The sequence below is a fragment of the Phoxinus phoxinus genome (assembly GCF_949152265.1).
Source record: "Phoxinus phoxinus genome assembly, chromosome: 7".
NCBI classification, from domain to species: domain Eukaryota; kingdom Metazoa; phylum Chordata; class Actinopteri; order Cypriniformes; family Leuciscidae; genus Phoxinus; species Phoxinus phoxinus.
Window position 1 is genome coordinate 18,020,128 of NC_136882.1, and position 23,748 is coordinate 18,043,875.

At 38.6% G+C, this 23,748-nt stretch overlaps 1 protein-coding gene across 1 annotated transcript in view; it reads right to left on the reverse strand.

Annotated features, from left to right (window-relative positions):
- asic4a (acid-sensing (proton-gated) ion channel family member 4a) overlaps nucleotides 1–21,200 on the reverse strand; it is a 102,422-nt gene extending 81,222 nt beyond the window's left edge. The window contains exon 1 of the mRNA XM_079619008.1: nucleotides 19,398–21,200. Coding sequence (XP_079475134.1) covers nucleotides 19,398–19,973 — 576 coding nt within the window. The 5' untranslated portion in view covers nucleotides 19,974–21,200. The remainder of the gene's footprint in view (nucleotides 1–19,397) is intronic.
- Nucleotides 21,201–23,748: the final 2,548 nt, after the last annotated feature.

Sequence of the window (23,748 nt, forward strand, 5' to 3'; positions counted from 1 at the left end):
TCAACTAACTGTCATTAAAGTATTAGTAGACTGTTAGGTTAGGGTTAGGTGTTAGGGTTCAGGTTAGGAGAATAAGTTGACTTGTAGCTGCCAAGTTACTTAAGCCTGGCTCACACTACAGGAGTTTTAAAATCCTAACCGATTTTGAAAACTGGTTGCAGCACACACTTAAGGAGAATCTTTGCAGATGTTCTTCCCTCAAATCGTAAAGATGCTCAAATCTTGTCACACTACAAGATTTGATAATAGTGGCGCATCACACACTAAGATATTCTTAAGATTATCTTGCCAGATTTACCACCTCACGTGACACGATCTCACGGAAGCGCATGTAAACAAAATGGATACTGTGTCGCGGCAACTTGCTGCATTAATGCTTATTCTTTGTAGCAATAAAAAACAAAAGAAAATCAAACGAGCGTGGACGAGAAAATGGTTGGGGAGACGGTGTCAGCATGGATTGTCTGTTCTTCAGCGAGAACTAACGTTAGAGGTACGATTTTTAACTTTTTTAAAATGTTTTCAGTAGTGCGCTAGCAAGAGCTAGATTGTTTACAGTTGTTTGGCAACATGTTAGCACTAGTTTATAGCGCTAACGTACTCTGAAACAGTGTAGAACTGTGTTTTAGTACAATTTAAATCAAATAGGTGTTATTGTATTCCAACATAGAAGCAGGAAATTTAGCAACCTATGCAACAGGTCTGGTCACGTTCTTCCATCTCCGTTGTCCACCGGACCCGTACAGCTGCTTTCGTGGTTGACATTTTCAAAAGTTCCGTCACTTCCGTCTCCTTGTAAACCGGTCTCGCATTGGCTATTGTGGAAGTACTGACGTAATCAGTCGTTTTATCATGCCGATTTTTAATCCTAAATATCAAACATATTTTATATTTTCGGGGCGGCCCCGATGTGTCTGCGACCAGATCGGGAGGTGCAAGATTCGATCTGTGAACGCCTCACATTACCAGATAATCTGCGCCGAACATCGGAACCGATTGAGGTCCTCGTCAAGATTTTTTTATCAGATTCTCGGGAGGGGTAAATCGGGCATAAATCGGCCTGAAACTCCTGTGGTGTGAGCCAGGCTTTAAAGTCATTAGAATGTCTGTTGGGGGACCAACAAAACAAAGTGTTTTCAAATATTAAGCAGACAGTCTATTAATAATCTAATGACAGTTAGTTGACATGTAGCTGCAAAGTTACTTAAGTTAGAAGAATGTCAAAATAAAGTGTTAATGATAATAAAAACGAACGTGAACAACAGCAAGTAATAAATTAAAGACAGAAGAAATATTCGTATTACTGTAGTGTTGTAGTATGTAGTAAAAAAAGTTATAAATGTATAAACTTTCAAACTTTGAAGTGACTTAATAAAAAAGTATGTCAATAAAAGCATACAAAAAAAAACTGTAACATTAGTAATAAAAATTGAATTCCTCATGGCTTTAACCCATAAACCTCGAATGAAACTGGAACATGAATTTCCATTGGAATAAAAAAACAAAACCTTCCACATTTCCATCTACTTTTCAGAAGTCCACCACATGCTAATGTACACAAAAACACTCAAAAACACCACTGAAATATACAGAACATTCTCATAAAAAGAGACAAATGACAAGAACCACAAACTGTCTAATACACCAATTAATTAAACCTTCAGAACAAACTTGTAATGTAAAGTTAAATTTCTAATTCAACAACCTTGTGAACATCCCTGAATGTTGTTTCTATTCAGTGTAAGGTAAATACGCTGCATGTTTAATTCATTGTGAGCTTTTCAAATCAGAGTTCATGAGCTCTTACATATTCCGAGCAGGCAGACCGACGTGGTCCCACTCTTGCTCCGCGGTTCACACCTTTTGTCTGCAAACCCTCACACTTCTATTTTAATGAAATGCTAATCCCAGGCAAGTTATTCCACTGTTTGGGTTGGAAATGCTTTTATTTATGCAACATCCAAGTACATGTTCTGTCTACAGAGATCAAGCCACACTCCAAGAGCTGCATTCATAAAAAAAAGAGAAGAGAAAGAGAAAGAGAGAAACAGAAAGAGAGAGAGAAAGAGAGAAAGGTGACCTCGTCGTGAGCTTCATTACACCTGCTGTGTTGCTGCCTTTTTATGTATAATCTAAAGCTTTCCACTCAGTTTCACTGACTCATTTCTATGTGGTTTCATTATTCGTTCAAAAGTTGTCAAAGAGGGACTTTGTGAACACTGTGGTTCATGTAAAGGCTGCCTGAAATATCCAGCATTTTCTGCCTGAGAAATTTGCAGTGGCCTTGGGGTAAATAAATACCTAGCATTAGCCTCAGGTTCATTTTAATTACAGATTAAACATGGAGAGGATTATGTGATCTGCACTGATTGTTGGAGTTTGTTCAGAGAACAATTAGAAATCCCACAGAGAATCAAGGATTCTTCTATGTCACTGTTGGGAAAAATTGCTAAGTAGCTGCTCTTTATTAAAAAAAAATCGAAACATTGAGAAAATCATGTTTCAATCAATCAAAATAATAATTTACGATGTGGCTAATTTGTACAAATTTGTACCATTTTAATCACATGAATTCATACGTATTTTCAAAAAAGTCACCATAAAAACCCCTCACTGGGATCTAAACAAATCGTATGAAAACGAACAAGTAAGGTTGTATGAATTCATATGAAATCATACTTACGAATTGCTGTGAGATAACTTTGGTATGGAAACTTAAATAAATATTCTCACTCTATATCAAATCTCTCTCTCTAAAAAAAAAAAAACAGTCTTGAAGGGAGTCCTATTATGCCCTGTTACATAGTCTTGTTTTTGTTTTTAGGGTGTAGAATAGGATTTAATGCTTGATTCTTTGAAAAAAGCATTCTTTTTCACACATTTTACATTATTGCAGCACCTCTCTTGCCAGTCTGTCTCAAACACTCTGTTTAGTTCCTGTTTCACTGAAGCCCCTCCTTCTCAAATACAAAATGTGTTCTGATTGGTTAGCTGAACAGCGTGTTGTGATTGGCGAACCGCTTAGCGCATGTTCTGTAAATGTTAAAAGCTAGCAGAGCTAACAGCCTTGCCCGTTGTTTACATCGTACATCAACAACAAAAGTTATAACAAAACATTACAACAAATAATAAAACAAGCTTACAGGTTGTAATCCATAAACAATTTGTGCCGGGTCTTGACAAAGTAGGAACTGTTCTGTCTTTCAGGAGAAACTTTTGTGCATAGCCGGTGTGATGGATCTGCAATAAGCATTAGCACACAAAAAAAGACCATAACCACTAACAGAGTGCTCAGGGTGCTGAAGTGGTCTTCAGTTGTGACAGTCTTTATTTAATTTTAAAGCAAGAAAAAAAGTGAATTCTATTAAACAAAAGTCACATTGATCAGTCATCACATTTTCCTATGTCCCCTGTAATACGTCAAAGTTGGTACATTCTCACTTCCTTTAAAATTCCCATAAATACAGTTCCTGTTTGAACTTCTTTGTCACTAGTCTGATCAATTCCCACAACACAGGTACTAAACATTTCAAGTCATCTTAATAAACAAATGAACTTTAACCAGTTTAGCTGTTTTTAAAATCGCATTTTAGCCAAAAAGGATTTCTAACTGTTTTACATTTTTTAACCTTAAGCCAATAAACTAAGCCTGTGAACTGACTCAGTAGGCTACAATGACAAATAAAGATATTAAAACAAACCAATATACAGCAGTTGTCACAGTTGTGTTCAGTTAGTTTCTTTTCATGGACATTCAGTTTGTTTTCATCAGTCACATGTGTTCCTTTGTTGGATTTTCCTGCCAGTCATCAGTTGTCATGGATAATCATCTAATCATCACACCTGTTCGTTATCATTTCATTATCTCTGTGTATTTAGTTCCTAGTTTCAGTCCTTGGTGGTCGGTTTACGTTTGCGTGTTGTGTGTGTTTACCCCATGTTTCTCACACGTACAGTTAAACCTTCTTTCTGTTCCTGTGTTTGTTGTAATATTAAAATCACTTGTATTGGATTGTCTACCTTCGTCTTCATCTTGTAACAATAGTAATGTCCTGTTATTTATTTATTGATCAATGCAAAGATGAATGTATAAGAATTGTGTGGCATAAATCCTGGCCATCACAGCCGGTGTTGTACTCTCTTAGGTTCTTGAAGCTGTCCTCCATAAAATTTGTAGCACACTGTGGTTCAGGAACAGTGTTAAAAATAATAGTATTACATTTTAACCACTGTTTTCTAAGTTTTTTCCACCTTAGGAAGGCCAAACAAAGGGGTAACAAAGAGCAACAACATGCTACTAAAGCAGGTCTTTGTTTTCTCTAGTGCAGCTCAACCAGGCCTTGCCCCCTTCTGTGCATATTTTGTGGGTAGGGATTATTTAAATGAGTATTGTAGCGTATTGTAGTCCCAAAAAACTGTGTGTTGTAATTCTTAAAGTGTTTTCTGTTAATTAAAGGGAATATCTCCCTTTGGAGTGGACTTTGAGCTTTGTAAACTTGCATATATATTTTTTTTTTATAATCAAACAGTAGTTTCAAAGGTCTTTCCCTCAGCATTGCTCTTTGTTAGCTGTCGAGGCTGGATGGCAAGAACCTACTTCTGACTGTTCGGCTCACACTGTGGAATATTTGATGTTTGTGTTGTAATATCACCTTCAGACAACATACAGTACTTTCACTCTATTAGGCAAATGGGATTCTGGGCTTCTTTCGTGGGACTTAAGCATATAAACGAAATGTTAACGTTCTTCATTTTCTCAAGAACAGGGCATGAAGGTCAAGAAGGATGAAAAGAGGGGAAAAATTGCACTGTGATTTGTGACTGAACAGCTGTGACATTTATTCCTGGTCTTAACGGATCCTTTCTGGGGTGCTCCATTAGCTGTTCTTTAATCCTGACGAGAATGTTAAGGACGATGTCAAGAGTTCTATCCCTCATTAATAGACGTATTTACTCTAAATTATGCCCTTATCATTGGCTGCGTAAACCAAATTAATTTTAAATACAAAAGAAGGAAGAGGCATTATTTTTTACTTTTGCAGATCATTGACATTTTCAGTTTTGGAAATGCGTTTTGGGAAATATGCAACATGGATTATTGTGACTTCTGTTCTGACCACTTGATGTGGCCATGTGTGCAAAATCCACTAAAATTAAAGTTGCTTTAATGCAGAGTTATCTCCAAAAGAGGCACCAAGCGGAAATCTTGAAACTCTCAGGAGTCATGTTATGAAGCTAATTTGAAATTAATGAATGAAGACTAGATTACTTTTGTTTGGAATAATTCCCCCATTTTAAAAGTGAACGGGTGTACTCAGCATGAAGTACTTACCAAACAGAAATCAATCAATTTGTTCTGTTTCCTGCTACAGAAAGCATGAACAAATTCTTTATACAATTCTGCGGCGAGTCACAGGATTGTTTGCTTTTACATTTTATATGGAGCTCATAAACGGAGCTCATTCTGCCGGGAAAAGCCAGGGACACGACACGATATTAACAGCCCAGCATCTCTCTCTCCCGGGACACAAGTGTTAATCGGAGCCATCAGGTCCTTTCCTGCTGGATCAATGTCAGCACAAATTTCAGATTGCTTTCCTGATGCACGCCAACTTATCTGTGATTCAACTTTAATAGGTTATTGAACGGCACAAGCATTTAGGGAGCAGGGCCGTATTTCAAGTTATTGACAATCAAATCCACACAACTTTCTCATTACCATACATTAGGACAAACAGAATTAATCTTTGGGAGCACTGTCAGGTGAAAGGACAACACTATGATTGAAAGAGGTCACAACCAGGGCTGCAAGAAAATAAATGGATAATATCCAGTTGAGTTTAGTATGATAATGCTTTTCCAATAGGGTTCTGTATTTTTACCAACTTTCTATTAAAGAATGACCATACGTCTTTCTCTAAAAGCAAATAGAGGGGTCCAAAAGATCTCAACATTTTAAAAATTCCAAATTTTTAAAGAAGATTTAGCATAATAATAAGCCCTCCTTCCATCTGCATTTTCTCACCATGAACTACATTTCCCATAACTCGCTGTCTGGACTCAATATGCTCGATTACATTTAGCTCTCATTACCTTGTTAACTCTGCCTATATAAGCCCTGTGTGTTCTGTCATTCTTGGTGAAGTCTTGTTTGTGTTACCTCACTCGTACGATTTGTCTAAACCACAGTGATGGGTAGGTTTAGGGGCAGGGTAAGGGGTAGGTTTAGGGGCGGGGTGATGGGTAGGTTTAGGGGCAGGGTAAGGGGTAGGTTTAGGGGCGGGGTAAGGGGTAGGTTTAGGGGCGGGGTGATGGGTAGGTTTAGGGGCAGGGTAAGGGGTAGGTTTAGGGGCGGGGTAAGGGGTAGGTTTAGGGGCGGGGTGATGGGTAGGTCATTTGTACGAAATTATACGAATTGGGCAACTCGCAAAATATGTATGATTTAACAAAAATCGTACAAATTTGTATGAGTGAGGTTGTATGAATTCGTACGAATTATCCACCTCGTAAGATTTGTTAGTTGCCGTGAGATCGGGTTGGTTATTCTTGTTTCATGTGTCTTGGTTTTTGATTATCTGCCTGTTGTTCTGGATTACCCTTTTGCCTGTGTTTTCTGCCCTGTTGCTTATTTGGATTGTTTGGCCCTTTGCTTATTATATGGATTAAGATTCTGGATTGTCCCAATAAAATTTGGATCTTTAACCCAAGTCTCAGAGCAGTTCGTGCAATTTAAAATTGTCATTATGTAATAAAAATTGTAATTAGTAAAAAAATAAAAAATTTAACAAATAGTGAGCATAAGAAAACAATTTCTGACCCTGAACTTTTTAATATTAACGTGTATTACATCCAGGTAAAAAAATGGTATTATTTAGCAATAAAATTGTGAGATTTAAACATTTCCACTATTGGTCTCAGACTGTTGTACCCCATGTATATAGATATTGGTGTCTAAAAAAAGTCCAGCTGAATATCGAACACTGAAATGTGTTCCTTCTGTTGGTTATGAACGTGTCAAGAACACTGGGTGGCCGTTTAGTGGGTCCCAGCTGCTCCCAGCAGTTCTTATACTGCAAATGTCCGACATGGCCTTGAATCACACAGAGCAAATTTCACATCAAAAGCAACAGACTTCACACACAGGCGCCGAACTGACAGTACTCTCTGAGCTGAGGGAAAATGCAGGAAACCTTTTTTACAAGAAGACTGAGCTACATACTTTCTGTCTGGGAGTAAAAATGGATTATAATAAAAGTAGTTTAGTAACAAAAAAAAGCTAAATTTTCTTTCTGTCCTTCAAACTCTGTTTAAATCGGGTGAATGCTAAAATAAGAAAATGGGACCGGGTAGCCACAATTATGATTTACATATTTACATCAGGGCTGTGTTTTGGCTGGTTCTGTGACCACAAACAGCTTTAGCCTACAGCATGTGTGCGACTACAGCTTACTGTAGTAAACAGCCTCAGCCATTAGTGGTCCAAAGGTGTCAGAAAAATTTCACTCAGTATGTCAGCGCCCTGATTATCAACACTGAAATCCTGCCGGCTGCAGCAAACTCGCCCAGCAAACAATTTCTCCTGAAGGTGCTTTATACGACCAGTCAATTTACTAACTGAAATCATAACTTGCCTCATTGCAAACATGAACTTCATCTGCAATCATAAAAAAGACCGTTTAAGAGTTAGCATACATACCCACCGCTAAATTACAAAATAATAATACTCTACAAGGTCATTTCCAATGCAGAGTCATGCATTTTTCATACAATGCATTCTTTAAAGAACACAGCTGAAATAGATGCTGCATCACATTTCACTCTGCGGCATGATGCAAAGTAATTTTGTCCTTTCTAGTGGCTTCATTACAGTGTAATGTGTTCTTCAAGACACTTCATAACTGAAATGTACTTGGATGGGAAAATGAGGGGTGGCGAATCAAGCAGAGCTTGATGAATTAGATGACATTTCCATGCATCTGAAGGTCGAGTGGTTTGTCAACATCGATGAAACCTGAGATGAATGACTGGCTAATGTGCTGCATACCTCACTGTGAATGTCATTGTTACGGCATTGTCTGCCATAAAGTTTGTTGTATTCTCACTGTTATTTTATCAAAATGTTGCTTTTTTACATAACTTTCTCAAATTCACGTGTTGATGACAAAAGGAATGCATGAAGCTAGAATAAAATGTTGTTTTCTTTTATTTTGATATATTGCATATTCAGATATTCAAACAACAAAATATTCTGCGGGTCATGAAACTTTTGTGAAAATGTTGCTGGCGGTGGCTGGCAACTTTTTTTCAAATACAGGGAAAGAGTTAAAAGCGATCTCGATTCAAACACCCACGTGATCATTATTATCATTATTTCTGTGTCACAAATATTCAAACTATCACAGAAGTACTGGGATAAAAGTTTATAGTTCAGATACAAACACTGATGTCTTTGGTAGCGGTCAAAATAGTATTTCTGGGTGAGTCATTGAATCATTAATTCAAACTGATTTAAAAAAACTATTCATTCAAATGATTTAAACATTTTTAAATAGACTGAATAAATTATCATTTTGTCAGAACCTGTAGTAAATTACATGTTGTTGTTGTTTGTTAAGTTGTCTGTTCAGAATCGTGGAAGAATCGTGATCTCTATTTAAAAGAACAAAAACAAAAAAAGTGATTCTCAATTCATCGACAATCGTGCAGCTCTACTGTTGAGGAAATATTAATTTTGTGTGCGTTTACATGTGCCTAGGGCCTTTGTAGATAGTTAGTTGTCCAAAGTGGCCCATTCTAAGCTCCTCGTTAAGACTCGTTTGTTGCCGGATAATTACAGTCACACAGGACCATTTTCAGTATCATTTACCACACGCAATGCAGCTTATTAGTTCTAACAAATAAACATGCTGAATAAAATTACTAAAGAGTTACTGAGATTATTTTCAGTGAGCTGGGTGCAGCTAAACTTACAATACCCACACTAAACGTGCTTGAATTTACAAGCTAAGGGCCCTGAAAAACTTCCATAAGCCCCATCAAATGTCAAATAAAAACAGTTCTACGAATGGACCAATAAAAGTCCATAAAGAATGAAATGAAGAGCTGGAAGCATTTTTGTTAATCCAAACAGTATATCCAATTCACTGCTGCTCATAGAAAAAAGAAAAAAAAAGAAAATGACACTCCCCTCTGGAAGCTTGTGTTCAAGAGCCTTCAGCTCTGCTATCTGCGCTGAAGAGAGGATTCTGCGTCCGTCTCCTGAGGGAAGGATTAAAGAAAAAGGGTGTGTTGCTCAAAACAAGAGACGAACATATTCGCTCTTTGCTTTTACTAAGATTTAGATTCATTGTGCGACCACGAGATGCTCACAGTTTGTGTACAGGCTATGTGGCGATTTTTGATGAACAGTTGATATAGTGTGTTCACAGTTTTATAGCAGTTTGACGATGTTATTTTCTCACATTATTGAAGAAAGCCACCGCAGTTATCTATCAGTTTTAATTTCAGAAACCTGACAGTTGACTCACACAAAGCTAAGAATTGTGAGAGGTCAAGGTTTTTTCAGGAACTATTCAACAACCAATCAACCAAAAAGAAACAAAACATTATAAACAAACAAATAAATACAAATTCTGAATGAATGTTGTCATTGCAATCCGATGAGAATTGGAGATGCTGCTGCTAAATTTGCTATTTGTATGCGACCTGTTTGCACACGGAGTTCGAGGTATCAACACAAATTTGACGAAACAGTACACTCTGCTCCGTAATGTGTGCAAGTGTACAAACAAACCCCAAAGATCAGCAAAAGGCAGTGCCAAGTGTGTGACATTCGACATAATTCAGAGCACAGGGTAGTCGTCCAACCAAGCAGACATGCCAGCCCTTCATGCTCTGCTAGACCGCAGACCAGAATACACTGAGTGACATTTATGTTCTTTTATTTTCCACTTTAATGTTGCCTTACCCTCTCCGCACTGACATTTTCATGCACTAAACAGAACAAAGATTTTCACTTGTGCGATTCATTTGATATTTAAGCATATGCTGCTTTTTCACACAGTAATTAAACCGTGGCAGCGAAGACAGAGGAGAAACGCACATCCATTACCCGGACCAGCCCGTTCGCGAGGCCTGATTAATTTTTAACATGTATTTGTAGCTGGTTTAATTCTAGGATTTTAGTCTTGTGGAGATTCAAGCTCCATCCTGAGGAAATGTAAATCTTGCTGGACTGAAAACAAAATGAGCAAATTAAAGCTTCTCAGTTTGGTCAGTTGATTTAAATCAATAATGGCAGTGGTTTTGGAAGAAAAATATATGATGTGCAAGGCATTTTCAAGTTTTGCAAACACTTTACAATAGCATAACATTTTAAAACATGAGTTAAGGCATTAGGTACTGTTTCATAAAACAAAACTTTTACAGAATTAATTAATCGTGGTTCATTTAAAAAATATATATTTTTACATACAATATCGTTCAAAAATGTGGAATCTGTTTTTTTAATTTGTTTAAAGTCTCTTCAAAGCTAGATTTATTTGATCAAAAATACAATGCAATTTAAAATAATAGTTTTCTATTTTAATATTTTTTCAAATGTAATTTATTCCTGGGATGACAGCTGAATTTTCATCACAATTAATCCAGTCTTTACTATCACAGGATCCTTCAGAAATGTTCTAATATGCTGATTTGGTGCTCAGAAAAAAAAAATATTATTATAATTTTTTATCTTATATGTTGAAAAGTTTGTGCAGCCTAATATTTTTGTGGAAAAAACAGACATAGTGCGCAAGTAAGAATTGCTGCTGCTTTAAAATATAGCATACATTAATAACCCGTAGCAGATCTATACAGGTGGAGCTGGGGAAGGTGGAGGGTTTCTGAAAGTGTGTTGTATTGCTACAGCAAATGCTAACCACGTTTTTTTTAAGGTTGAGCAGCTAGCTCATTGGCTACTGATACCGCAGGAACCAATCAGCTACACCCTATAGAGAATGATGTGATTGCAAGCAGATTAAGTTAAGGACATATTAGCCAGCGCCATCTAGAGTTTCATGGCAGAAATTAAAATATGAATATTTTGTGATCATTAAATGTCTTTACTGTCACTTTGGATCAATTTAATGCACCCTAGCTGAATAAAAAATATATATTTTTAAAAATACACTAATGTTAAATCATTTAATTATTTAAAGGATGCTGATATCTAGCCTTTAAGAGAGGCTGAGATGAAAGATGGGGCCTAGCAACAGCTATGATTTGTGGTGACGTGTTTGACGTGTAGCTTGGAAACTGGACGCAGAATATCATTGTGCGCCCGATTAAAATCCAGTCAGATACTAAAGACAGACGACTGCTGTGCTTCTCTTCAGGGCTTATCACTTTCTTATTGCCTCTAAGCCATGGGGAAGAGGAACTTCTGAATGAAAAATAAGCTCAAACAGAATTTCTTGCGGCATGTGTAAACAGCATGCCAGAGAGTATATCCATCTTGCTGCATTAGAAAAGTGCACTGCATTAACTTATTTTATTGGCACACATGCATTTAGCTATATGCTGAAGTGCAAATGTATCCATACGGATAAGTTTCTCCTCATTATCAAACACAGCAGACTTCCCGCCAAAACCAGAAGAACAAGATAATTAGTCATGCCGGGCTAGGGCCTGGGAAGCAATCTGACAGAGGAATATATTGATTTAGGAGGGAGGGTGAAGCAAACAGCCGAAGTTAGGGGTTACTATCAATCTTCTCCTCCAAGTCTATCAGTATATGATGAAGCACGTATGCGCGCTCGCTCACATACACTCGTTCCAACAGCTCGCCGGACAGCTTGTCAGAAAGAGACAAATGTAAGTGGGAACTAATGTCTCTGTGGACTCTGGAGGGAGTTTACAGCCTCCAAACATTAGGGCCCTGCTTTTTTCGCCAAGTTTAAAGCTATCCCTTGAGCTGTAGACTTTTCGGATGTAGTCGGCTGGCTAAATCGGAGGATGATGAGAGGAATGGTAACACAGGGAAAAAAATTCCTCTGAGTGAAACGCCGCCTCTGCATTCATAATACAGCGATCAGTCTCAGGTGTGGGTTGTCTTATGGAATGCTGCTGCTGATGTGTTTAGCCTAAAGAGCGCTGATCTATTTGCCGGGGATTCGAATAGCCCCGCTGTGATTGGTTGTGTGTCTATGTGTGTTTGCTCCGTCTGCCCTTGTCTCCTTCACACAAACATAAACACTCACAATAGTCCGAACGTCCCCTAAAAGCAGGAATGCCTTGAGGATAAGCATGTTTACAGCTATGCCTCTCACATGCAATTGCGTCTCTGGCGTGCTGAAGGAGAGATAAACTGTTATACGGGCAGCTGAAGGCTGAAGCTTTGAGTGGGGGATTTTTATGTATCGGCAGTTCAGCGGTTCAATAATCTGTGGAGACCTGCGACAGCGGAACTGGGTGGCTAATTGACGGGCTGTTTGGACAGAGCCGCGGGATTGCGGTCACTTTCACGCTCCCTCAGTCCTGTGTTTCTGTCAGGAAGACGGAAGGAGGAGTGGGGGGAACGCGGAGAAGAGCCAGACGTTGAGCCCGCAGGGGGACCTGATGTCACTCACACAGCACAGAGCTCTCGGAGAGAAAGACATCCTACCTCAGGAGCGAAGAGTGCCAGTTCCTCGCTAACACAATGTGAAACACCTGTTACTGCCAAAAGCCTTCACATGTCTCGTACCTCAAGCACACACGACACCGCTCCATCTCCAGAACTTTTGGCTGCTTCTGCAGCTACCATACTTGTGTATCGCTTGTGTACAACTGAACAATGTATTTTTTTGACATTTTAGTGAAGTAGACAGATGAAAAGAAAATTTTGTGATCAGGACACCATGTTAGTTCGATTCAAACCTACGTTTCTCACACAAGCAATGTGTCAGGAGCAAGGAGGTTTATAATTCTTGAAAAGCTATCAGTTAACATACCATCTCAATGACACTTGTTCAGTAGGCCTACGGTTGCAGAAGTGCCAGGACCCATGCAAATAGTCTTAAACTCTTCATTAGCAACTATCCTGAATTGGGATAAGAAAGTCAGCTAAACAAAATACATTTTCAAAAGAGCCCACAAAAATATATACTGGGTTTTTTTGTGTGTGTTCTTTTTCCAAATAACATTAATAAGTTTGGGGTCAGTAAGTTTTTGATAGCATTTCATACAGTCATGTTCTGCATACTATGGACTTATTGTTGTAATTACAATATCTTTGTAATATCTAGGTACTAACCCTGAAGTTACCTTATATAATGCAGTACTTTCTTAGTTACACTGTAAGTAGATATTATAAGTGCATGTACTGTAAAATAAAGTGCAACCTATATTTTTTAAAGAAATTAATACTTTTATTCAGGAAGAAAACGTTGTTCAAATGTGATAGTAAAGACATTAATAATGTTACAAGAGATTTCTATTTCAAATACTGTTCTTTAGAACTTTCTATTTATCAATTGTAATAAAAAAAATGTATCACAGTTTCCAAAATAATTAAAGCAGCACGGTTTTCAACATTGATAATAATAAGTAATATTTATTGAGCTGCATATTAGAATGATTTCTGAAGGATCATGTAACACTGAAGACTGGAGTAATGATGCTGAAAATTCAGCTTTGCCCTCACAGGAATAAAGAACATTTTGAAACATATTAGAATAGAAAACAGTTGATAACTGTCAATGGAGAAATATGCCTTTTGGCCATACTAACCAGATAAATATTGACCCCTTGGTCTGGAGCATGTGCTAACAACTAGGACACAGTTCTAACCACATGAAAGAAATATTAGTTGTGCAATCCTGCAAAATGCACAAGATAAGACACCTGACATTTGAAAACTCTGAAGTGACTTGTTTTATTAAAGATATGTCACCATACCCCAGGAGCCATTGGCACACATATTCAGTTCGAGTAAATCTATTAAAGCATGTGCTTCTCAACACTCCTGTTCCAAACGGACCTGACAAATGCTAACAGAGGCCCTATAATAATACCCTGGGCTTTAGATCAATCTAGGTCAGTGTCACTCGGTTAACCATTGGAATATATGCACAAGGGATCTGTTCTCGCTTAAAACAAAATCAGAAAATGCATCTGCAAACAGAGCAAGCGGGAGAGCAAACACACACGGTGGAGCAGGCTATAGAACCAAAGACCTCTACGTACGTGGTGGACTAAGCTAAAGCATTCACAATCCCCTTCACCACCAGGAGCTGACAGTTAGGTGGAAAGGAAAATTGAAGCGAAGCTATTTATATTCAATTATGTCTAAACATCTTATTATGATATCTATTGTGAGCAATTATCATGAGTCAATAATAGCTGAGTGTTTTAATTATACCCCATGTCGAGGGAAACAGAAAGCAAATAATGCTGCAAATCACATACACACACACACACACGCACACACATTTTTTTATCATGGTGAGAACTTACCAATGACCTCTATTGTTTTTACACGGAATTAATGGTATTGTCTATCCCCTAACCCTATAACTATCACATAAACCTTTTTGCATTTTTACAATTTTATTAAGGCATTATTTATTATGTGTATTAAGCTCATTTAGCTGATTTCAGGGTTTTACTGTCCGTGTTTGGACATTTGGCTCCCACAGTGTAGTCAAAACCTGATTTAGACTCCTTGAATTAGGGCTGCATAATTTTGCTCAAATTATAATTGCAATTCATTTGAAAATTGTCTTTTTACATTTAATCAGTTTTTGCATTTTCACATAAGCACAAATCAAGAGAATGTCAACTCATACACAGGGTTCATTTTACATATAGTTTCCTGATTTAGTTTTATTTATTTGTATTATTTATAATATACATTAATACAATCTCTACACTAAAAAAACAGTAAAACCTTAAAGGGTTAGTTTAACCAAAAATGAAAATTATGTCAGTAATTACTCACCCTCGTGTTGTTCTAACCCCATAAGACTTTCATTCATCTTCGGAACACCAGTTAAGATATTTTTGATTAAATCTGAGAGCTGGATCACTCCTCCATAGGCTTCATAGGCTACAACACAGAAGCGCTGCGCTGTTACACTACGTGAACTCACTCAGAGGACCACAGAGAAGGAAATTAATAGTTGAAAAAAGTCGTTATTTTTATTTGTTTTTTGCGCACAAAACATATTCTCGTAGCTTGATAAACTTAAGGTTGAACCACTGTAGTCACTTGGACTATTTGAATGATGTCTTTACTAACTTTTCTGGGCCGGCCAGTTTCAATCCAATAGATGGAGTAGTGATCCAGCTCTCAGATTTTATTAAAAATATCTTAATTTGTGCTCTGAAAATGAACGAAAGTCTTACGGGGTTGGAACAACACGAGGGTGAGTAATTACTGACAGAATTTTAATTTTTGGGTGAACTAACCCTTTAAGAAAGCTTTTCTGAAAAGTTAAAACATTGACTATTATTTCCAATAATTTCATATTATGTTAATGTTTTTCTATTAAAACAACAACAACAACAACCACAAAAAAACTTTGTATTGTAGCTCAGAGGTTGTGCAAGTACATTTATTCAGCAACCACAATCGCAAACAATATTCATGTATGGATTTATTGCAGTGTCACTAAGAATTGTTGCTCACAGATTTAGTAACAGCAAATAGCACAAGTGGCCTTGTGAAGGAACACACTGACTCTATGACACTCTCATTTGAGCTGGATATCTCAGTTGAGGTTACTAATGTTTGTCTGTGTTTTCAGATCATCAGCGTTTTTGTCTGCTTATTAGCAGTGCACAAGTGTGTATAAAACACTAAAGATAACGATTAAGTAGGTAGAAAATGTATCAATATAAGAGAAAATCTCTTTGAAATCTGGTAAACCCCAAGCATGAAAGCTCGTGGAGGCTTGTTATCAATGCAAGTTAACAGAAATGTCAATAGAAGAAGACAAAAAAAAAAAAACTTCTTCAGGATGGATAACCAGAGAGCCAATATCGCAGATGATTATGCTGAATTAATCAAAAGAAGCAGAAATCATGATCATGGTTAAAATAACATAAATCGTCCAGCCCTACCTTGAAATGATTAAGACCCTTCTGACAATGTCAGTAATTCAAAGACCTATTCATTTTACATAAATACAAACTTCATGAACATTCCAGACTGATGTGCTGTTCGTAAAATTTTAAATGTATTATGCATGTCAACTGCAATAAGCTTTCTAGGAAGAGGAAATTCTTGTATCCACAAGAGAGACAAAATGCTACATTAAATTGAATGCAGTTACATAATTCATTTACCTCAATGAGGCAAAATGGAAATGCTATTTTTATTAACATCAGCATAAATCAAATAGACCATAAATTAAACATTTGTGCTTGGCAACAAATGAATATGAAATGAATATGCACATTCAATTTTGAAAATTTCGGCCCTTTGGTTTGATTATGAAACCATCTGATGATCCACGATGCAGACTTTCTCAAAAGTACCTCTGTTCTTTTGGTATAATGATTATTGTCGCAATGTTTCTGAACATGAAGAGCTCTAGGACACAGGGCGTGGGAATGACAAATGAACAGCTCATATTATGAGTGCAATTGCTGAAACCAAGTAGTGGGGCTAAATGCCAGGGATGTGATTGATCGAAAATATAGCACTTTCCCTGCTGATGCAGTCATTAAATAAACACAGCATCTGGAATCGGCTAGACACGAGCACGCCGTGTGCTCTTTTCCTCAGGCTAGTGATCCGCACGCACCCAGAGGCCAGCGAGCTCAGCTAAGGTCATCTCTCACACTTCATGCTAAAAATATCAGTCGTCTGCTGTTAATACGAAGCTTCCGGGATGGTCGCAGTGATCCCGTTTACTCTTACATCTGCAATCTTGTCACAGAGGAAAGGCTAAAGAGAGGCTTCTCAAAATTGCTCCTTGTTTTTCTGCCTGGGTTGCGCAGCCCGTGGGATGGAGGAAGTGTCTCGTCATGCGTGGAGACAGCAAGATGCCTGTAACTAATCTAACTGACAGCCTCTCAGACACAGATCACAGGGCTGATGGGAGAGAATGGTGGAGCAGGAAACTTTCCAAGCAGATTAATTTATAAAGAAGTACTTCTGTGGCTCGTGAGAGGTCCGTGCCTGACATGGGATAGCTCATCCCATCTTCAGAAACAAATACTTCTTAATAATTCAAAAAACATTCTGTCGTCATTTACTAAGCCTCATGTTGTTCCAAACCTGTAGGACTTTCTTTCTGCAGTGAAAGACAAATGGAAAAATGATGAAGAATGAACTGATGTTTTTATTTTTTGTCTTGCAGTTACAATGAATGGTAATTGAGACTTTCATTTAGTAGGTTCAGAGAATTTTTGCCGACAAAATCCAGTCATTTCAATAGGAATCCACGTGACTGCGAATTTAACCATGCAGACTTCGGATTGTGTTCAGGTTGGTCAAGTGGAATCACCAGACTGACCAACGGAAAGCTATTCGAACTTCTAAAGCTGTGCTTCATATTTAACATTATTTTCCCTTTAATGGACTTTTTGTCTGCGAAATTTTTTGAAATTATAAAATAACTTTCTGTAAGGAATTTAAGTTGATATTCAGTGAAAAGACTTCCCTCCATTAATCACTGCTCATGGAACAGGAGAGTCATGAGTCAGAACTTAAATCTGACCTGGTTTGTGAATGAATCATCAGACCAACCAATTTAATAAAAAGATATCACTCAAAAGAATCATTTGTTCATGAATCAGACATTGTTACTTCTCTCATTATCTCCTGAGAACATATCAAAGAGGCCAAGGCCAGATGATTTTAATTCGATGATGACTTAAATTCTGGTCTGTTCCTCAACTGTTCATCTCACAAAGCTATTATGTGGCTCCAGAAGACTCGCATATATAATGCTAAAGTCATACGGACTACTTTTATGAGACTTGTATGGTGCTTTTGCATTAATTTTGAAGCTTAAAAGCTTCAGTCCCAATTCAGTGATACTGGACAAAAATACATTTTCAAGAATTTCTCCAATGGGCTCCACAGAAAGAAAAAAAAGTCATACAGCTTTGGAACGACATGACGGTGAGAAAAAATGTGTCTTTTAATGTCTGATGCAGTAAGCACAAACAACAGTGAGGACAACACTTCACATTTGCCTGTCACATGTTTTACCGCTTTCTCTTCTCAGCATTGCTTTTATCTTTCTGCAGAACAGTACTTTCCCTGCCGTGGCCAATGGGGAGAGAAACCATACAGAAGAGGTGAAAGAAAGTAGCAGTGGAAGAGAGAAGCCGAGAGAGTCTCAACTGTCACTTTTAATTTCTTCTATCATAAATGGTACTTAGGATCAAACATATGTATCTACCTGAGAGAGAAACCTTGAGTAGAACAGAAGACTAAAGCTCTATGACACATCAAAGGGACACTCCATGTTATCATCAGGATAAGACAGAGAATGTATCTGTCTCTGGAAGGTAAGGCTATGCATGTCCAACACATCCTATTATGGCTTGACAAATGTTCTTTGCCATTACCAAACTAATATTCATTCATCCATCAGTACACATAACTTTAATAAATATGGCATGATGGACACATATAAGACCTTCTGGAGTGCACTTGAGGGGCTTATGGAATTTGTTTTATTCGTTTTAACCAATTTAGCTAATGCAAAAATCATGTATGATTTCAGACTCTAAATATTTAATTCCAACAGTGACAGGATTGAAATACAACATTGAGGAAACTTCACTCTTGGCATAGGAGGGATGAAAAGTGAGCGAGAGTTTTTACAAAGCAATACTGTTGCCATGTGCACTTTCAGCGGCTGACACTGGTGGAGGTATCAAACATCAGAAAAGTAAATATACAAATGCACCCTGCTCTCCTCCCTAGAGGAGAACAGCTGAATCTCCCGCTGTTGTCGGTACATTATAAGAAATCACGAATACAGGGAAACAGGATCCCTCCTGTGAACACAATGAGGGTAGCAAGCCCAGTCTGTGCCCTATTTACAAATACCATGTCCAAATGAATAGTCACTACAGGGGAAACCAAAGAAAAAAGCATATCTATCCACCTCACCGCTGACAGAAACTGTTTCTCTTGTAAAGATAAATTGACTTTGTTTGCAACACCTGCAGACTCCAAAGTTTCAACTGAGAACAGAACATTCAGTCCTAAAGTGCAAATAAACTCACTATTCCTGCACTATGATACAGGAATATGGACATTTATTGCTCATTACACCTCAATAATGTTCTTGATTCTAATAATAAATGGGCAATAGTGTTTTTTGCCATTTCCTTTTCCTCTAAGGTTAACTTCCTAAAGCAAAAGTGAAACTTTTAAAACCGCTATCAGAAACTTTCCTCAAGCTTACCACTGTAAAGTTTCCGGCCGAGCAGTTCTGCCCACTGAAGTTGCAGCTCTTCAGCATCTCTTCCAGCTGGTGACCCGTCCGATTAAAGATGTCCTGCATGTCCGGTGCCGGATACTCCAAATCGGTGGGCTTGTGGCCGTCCTTGTTTTTTGGGGGCAAGCCAGTCAGGTTGGCCAGGTGGTAGATGTCGGCGTCGGTAAGAGCGGAAAAGCGGAAACGGTTGATGTTGCAGATGGTCACGGCGGGGAACACCATCTCCGGGGTGGCCTCCTCGTTCAGCGCAGTGACGTGAGGATGCTCCAGGTAGGAGATGGCACACTTTGCCGCCTGGTACAGAAAGAGAGCCAGGGACACCAGAAACGCGAGAGCCCAGAGGGTCTGTCTGACGCCCAGCCGGCCCGACACAAAGATGTGGTTAATTCCATGGAGAGAGCTAGCACTGGCAAAGCCGGCCAGGTCCTTGACTGGGGGGCTGCAGCTCTCCTCGATCAGGCTCTCTTTGTCCCCATCCTGGTTGCCTTTTTGCTTCTCATCCTCCTCTGCAAATTTGATTTTGCAAACAAATTCGATCGGCATGTGGGCAGCCAGGTCTGCGTTTGGGATGCTTGGATAACAGCTTGGAGCCCTAGTTTCCACAAACTCCCGTTGCTCTGACGAACAAGATCTCAACTCCAGAAAGAAAGGAAGGGAAAAAAAGGCATGCAGAGCGAGAGCGAGGGCGGCCGTTGCAGTCGCGTGCAGTGGAGGGAATTGCCTCTGTCTCTCAGTTCCAGCTCTTCAGTGCTGATGCTCGTGGTGCTGCGCTCGGACTGCTCATCTGAGCACTTGTTCAGCACGCTTACGAGTCCTGCTTAACAGCTGTGATACACCTAGGAAAACAAGCAACAACAACAAAAAAAACATATACCAAACCTCTTCTTTGCTTTATAGACACAGATGAAAATGCAGCATTTTGGCTCAAGCTAAAAGAGGCTGGGGGGGCTTCTTAATAATTCATGAGGAAGCAACACTGTGATTATTTCCTCTTCACCGGCACAAGCAGCGGCAACTCAAACACCCCCCACGCTCTCAGTCCTCTTGCTTTCTCTCTCCGTCTCCCGCTCTCTCTCTCTCTCTCTCTCTCTCTCTCTCTCTCACACACACACACACACATACGCGTAACACTCGCAGCCCCCTCTCGTTCTCTCGCTCTCTCACTTAATCCACTTGTTTGAGATGCTTTCTTACCCCTTGACCACAATAAGTTGCCATCAAAGGCTGCTTCGCTGAACATCCCGGACAAGATGAGAACGTCAGGAGGGTCAGTGGATTTTAATGTCGGCCCCCCACCCATCCACCCCCACCTTAGTCCCAGAAGACATCCTAATTGCGATAATAATGAGGCGTGAGGAGTGAGCATAAACAGCTCACAACTCTGAACAATCAATCTTCAAGAGAAAAAAAAACAAAGAAAAAGGGAAAAGGAGAAAGAAAGGATATTGATTGTGCAGAAGCATCAGTCAAAGATTAAGGAAAGCAGTACAACGGTCCTTTCTTATCAGGAATTAATGGTAGCATCACCGGGCTCCGGCACGAATTTAAATTAGTGCCTGTCTCCCGATCTAGGATCGGATGACACAGAAGATGCAGAAATAACGTATTGATCTTGACCCTACTTTCACACTTTTTAGCTTCTTTCATAGGCGAGCACTCTTGTGCTGTTAATAGTGTTTTTCTATTGCCAAACAAAATTATGTAAAATGCATCTCCCTAATGCATAGTTTTCTTCTATAAATGCAATTAGCTTAACAGGTCACATCTCTGTGGGATGAAACGTTTGGAGAAAAGCAGTGTTTTAAGGCTTATCGAAAGGCATTAAAAATTCAAGAACCAAAACAAACTTTTTGATCTCTTTTACTTAGTACTGATTAGTATTAAAGCATGTACAACAGGATACATAAATGTATGTATGTTACATAAAATGTCATAAAATAAATGTATGTACTGTACAGTATAACATTAAATAAATGTAAAATAAAATAAATGTATAGTACGCATTTACTGTACGATGGATGGATGGATGGATGGATGAATGGATGGATGGATGGATGGATGGATGGATGGATTGATGGATGGATGGATGGATAGATATGCAGCCAATGAGATTGCTTGCTCAACATTTAAATAGTTTGGTTCATTGTGTATAAAGTCTAAATTAGAGTAATTTGCTCATAAAACGGACCTTCCCGGAAACTCTCCACCAGATTCACAAATGCTTCGTAAACATCAGATTTAGTTAATCGTGTGTATGTTAATGAATTCCAATCATTTGTAAACGAATGCGTGTGCACACTCATTCACAATTAGCATAATTCCGCCTATGAATTACAACTACGCAAATTACTTGTCCGTGAACGCTGTAGAATCTTCTGCACTCCCTTTTTAGGTTTAACAACAACAAAAAAGCAATAAATGTGTGTCCACCAAAGCGTTTTTAGCCAGCTAAAAAAATGGCAGGCACTCTTCTGAAAAAGGCCAGTTGGGGGTGCTTTGGTTGCTATGATTTGGAATATCTACGATAGTAATGTCTTAATGCTAGTATCTAATTCTGATGAATATTACTAAATATAAAAATGCAGTAACCACCTTTTCATTGTTGTTCAGTCTTTGCTCTGTGATTGGAGGACTGGGTAAAAAGTGACAAGCACTGTGTTTAACCTAAAGTTGAACAGCTACAAGAAGAAGAAGAAAAAAAGACAGGGCAAATTAACTTGTGACATATTATTACAGTACATAATGTGTCATCAGTTTGCCTAAAAGAATACAGAACGTTCAAATGTTTTACGCACCATTTATGTGTGGGAGGGAGCACATGCACATTTATTTCGTACCAACATTTTGAAAATACGATTTTCACGATTCTGAAAATTTGCATCAGAACCGCTTTACAAACGATTTACAGTTAGTACTGCTCGTGGTTCATGAATGAGGCCCATTGTTTGCTCTGAGCTAGTTTCTCTGAAATCCCCCACCACCCCCAGCTCCACCTGCTTAGATCTGCTTTGGTATTTATGTATGTTCTAATTATGCAGCAACGGCAGATCTTACATGCTCACAAAAGCGAGTCAGTGTATCTATTAGCAGTAGCAATAATCAACAGCAGCAGCATAGAAGATATGAAAGCTTTAGCGTAAAGTTCTGGCAGGAAGACTCAATGTTACATCACTCATTACTTCTGTTAATCCAATCACGACATAATACCTAGAATATAAAAGATTGTTACTTACACATGTTTGAGTTCGCAGATGATGACGCAAACATTCACCTCCATCCTCCTCACCACCACCAGGATGGTCCCTGTCCTTACCTCCCCGGGGGCTCGGCTACGCCTCTGCTCCATCTTCGGGCAGGAAATGCAGAGTCCACCTACCATCTGAATACGGGCTACGGATGGGGCCTGTGCCAAAGAACTTTATCATTCAATATTTATGTTTACATTTTCTGGTCTATTAATTAATAAATGCCATTGTGATATCATCTCGCCTTCCGAGTATTTCTGCTAGAACTAGTCAATTAACATTGCTATATTCAATAACATGCTAAAACTATTCAGAGAGTTGCCATGGTTAATATATATATATATATATATATATATATATATATATATATATATATATATATATATACTGTATATACACACTGAACAAAATTATAAACGCAACACTTCATGGGCTGAACTCAAAGATATAAGACTTTTTCTATGTATACAAAAGGCCTATTTCTCTCAAATATTGTTCACAAATCTGTCTAAATCTGTGTTAGTGAGCACTTCTCCTTTGCCGAGATAATCCATCCACCTCACAGGTGTGGCATATCAAGATTGCATGATTATTGCACAGGTGTGCCTTAGACTACTCACAATAAAAGTCCACTCTAAGTTTTATCACACAGCACAATGCCACAGATGTCGCAAGTTTTGAGGGAGCGTGCAATTGGCATGCTGACTGCAGGAATGTCCACTAGAGCTGTTGCCTGTTAATTGAATGTTAATTTCTCTATCATAAGCTGTCCCCAAAGGCGTATCAGAGAATTTAGCAGTACATCCAACAAGCCTCACAACCACAGACCACGTGTAACCACACCAGCCCAGGACCTCCACATCCAGCAGCTTCACCTCCAAGATCGTCTGAGACCATTCACCCGGACAGCTGCTGCAACAATCGGTTTGCATAACTGTAACGCAGTTCAGATGTTATGGCAAGAAGGAGGTGGGAAATGGCGAACATTTAAATAATTTAATAAAATAAATTAATTAAAATAAATTAATTCCTCCAGGGGGACCGGACACGGCGGCTGCGGCTACCAGAGGCTA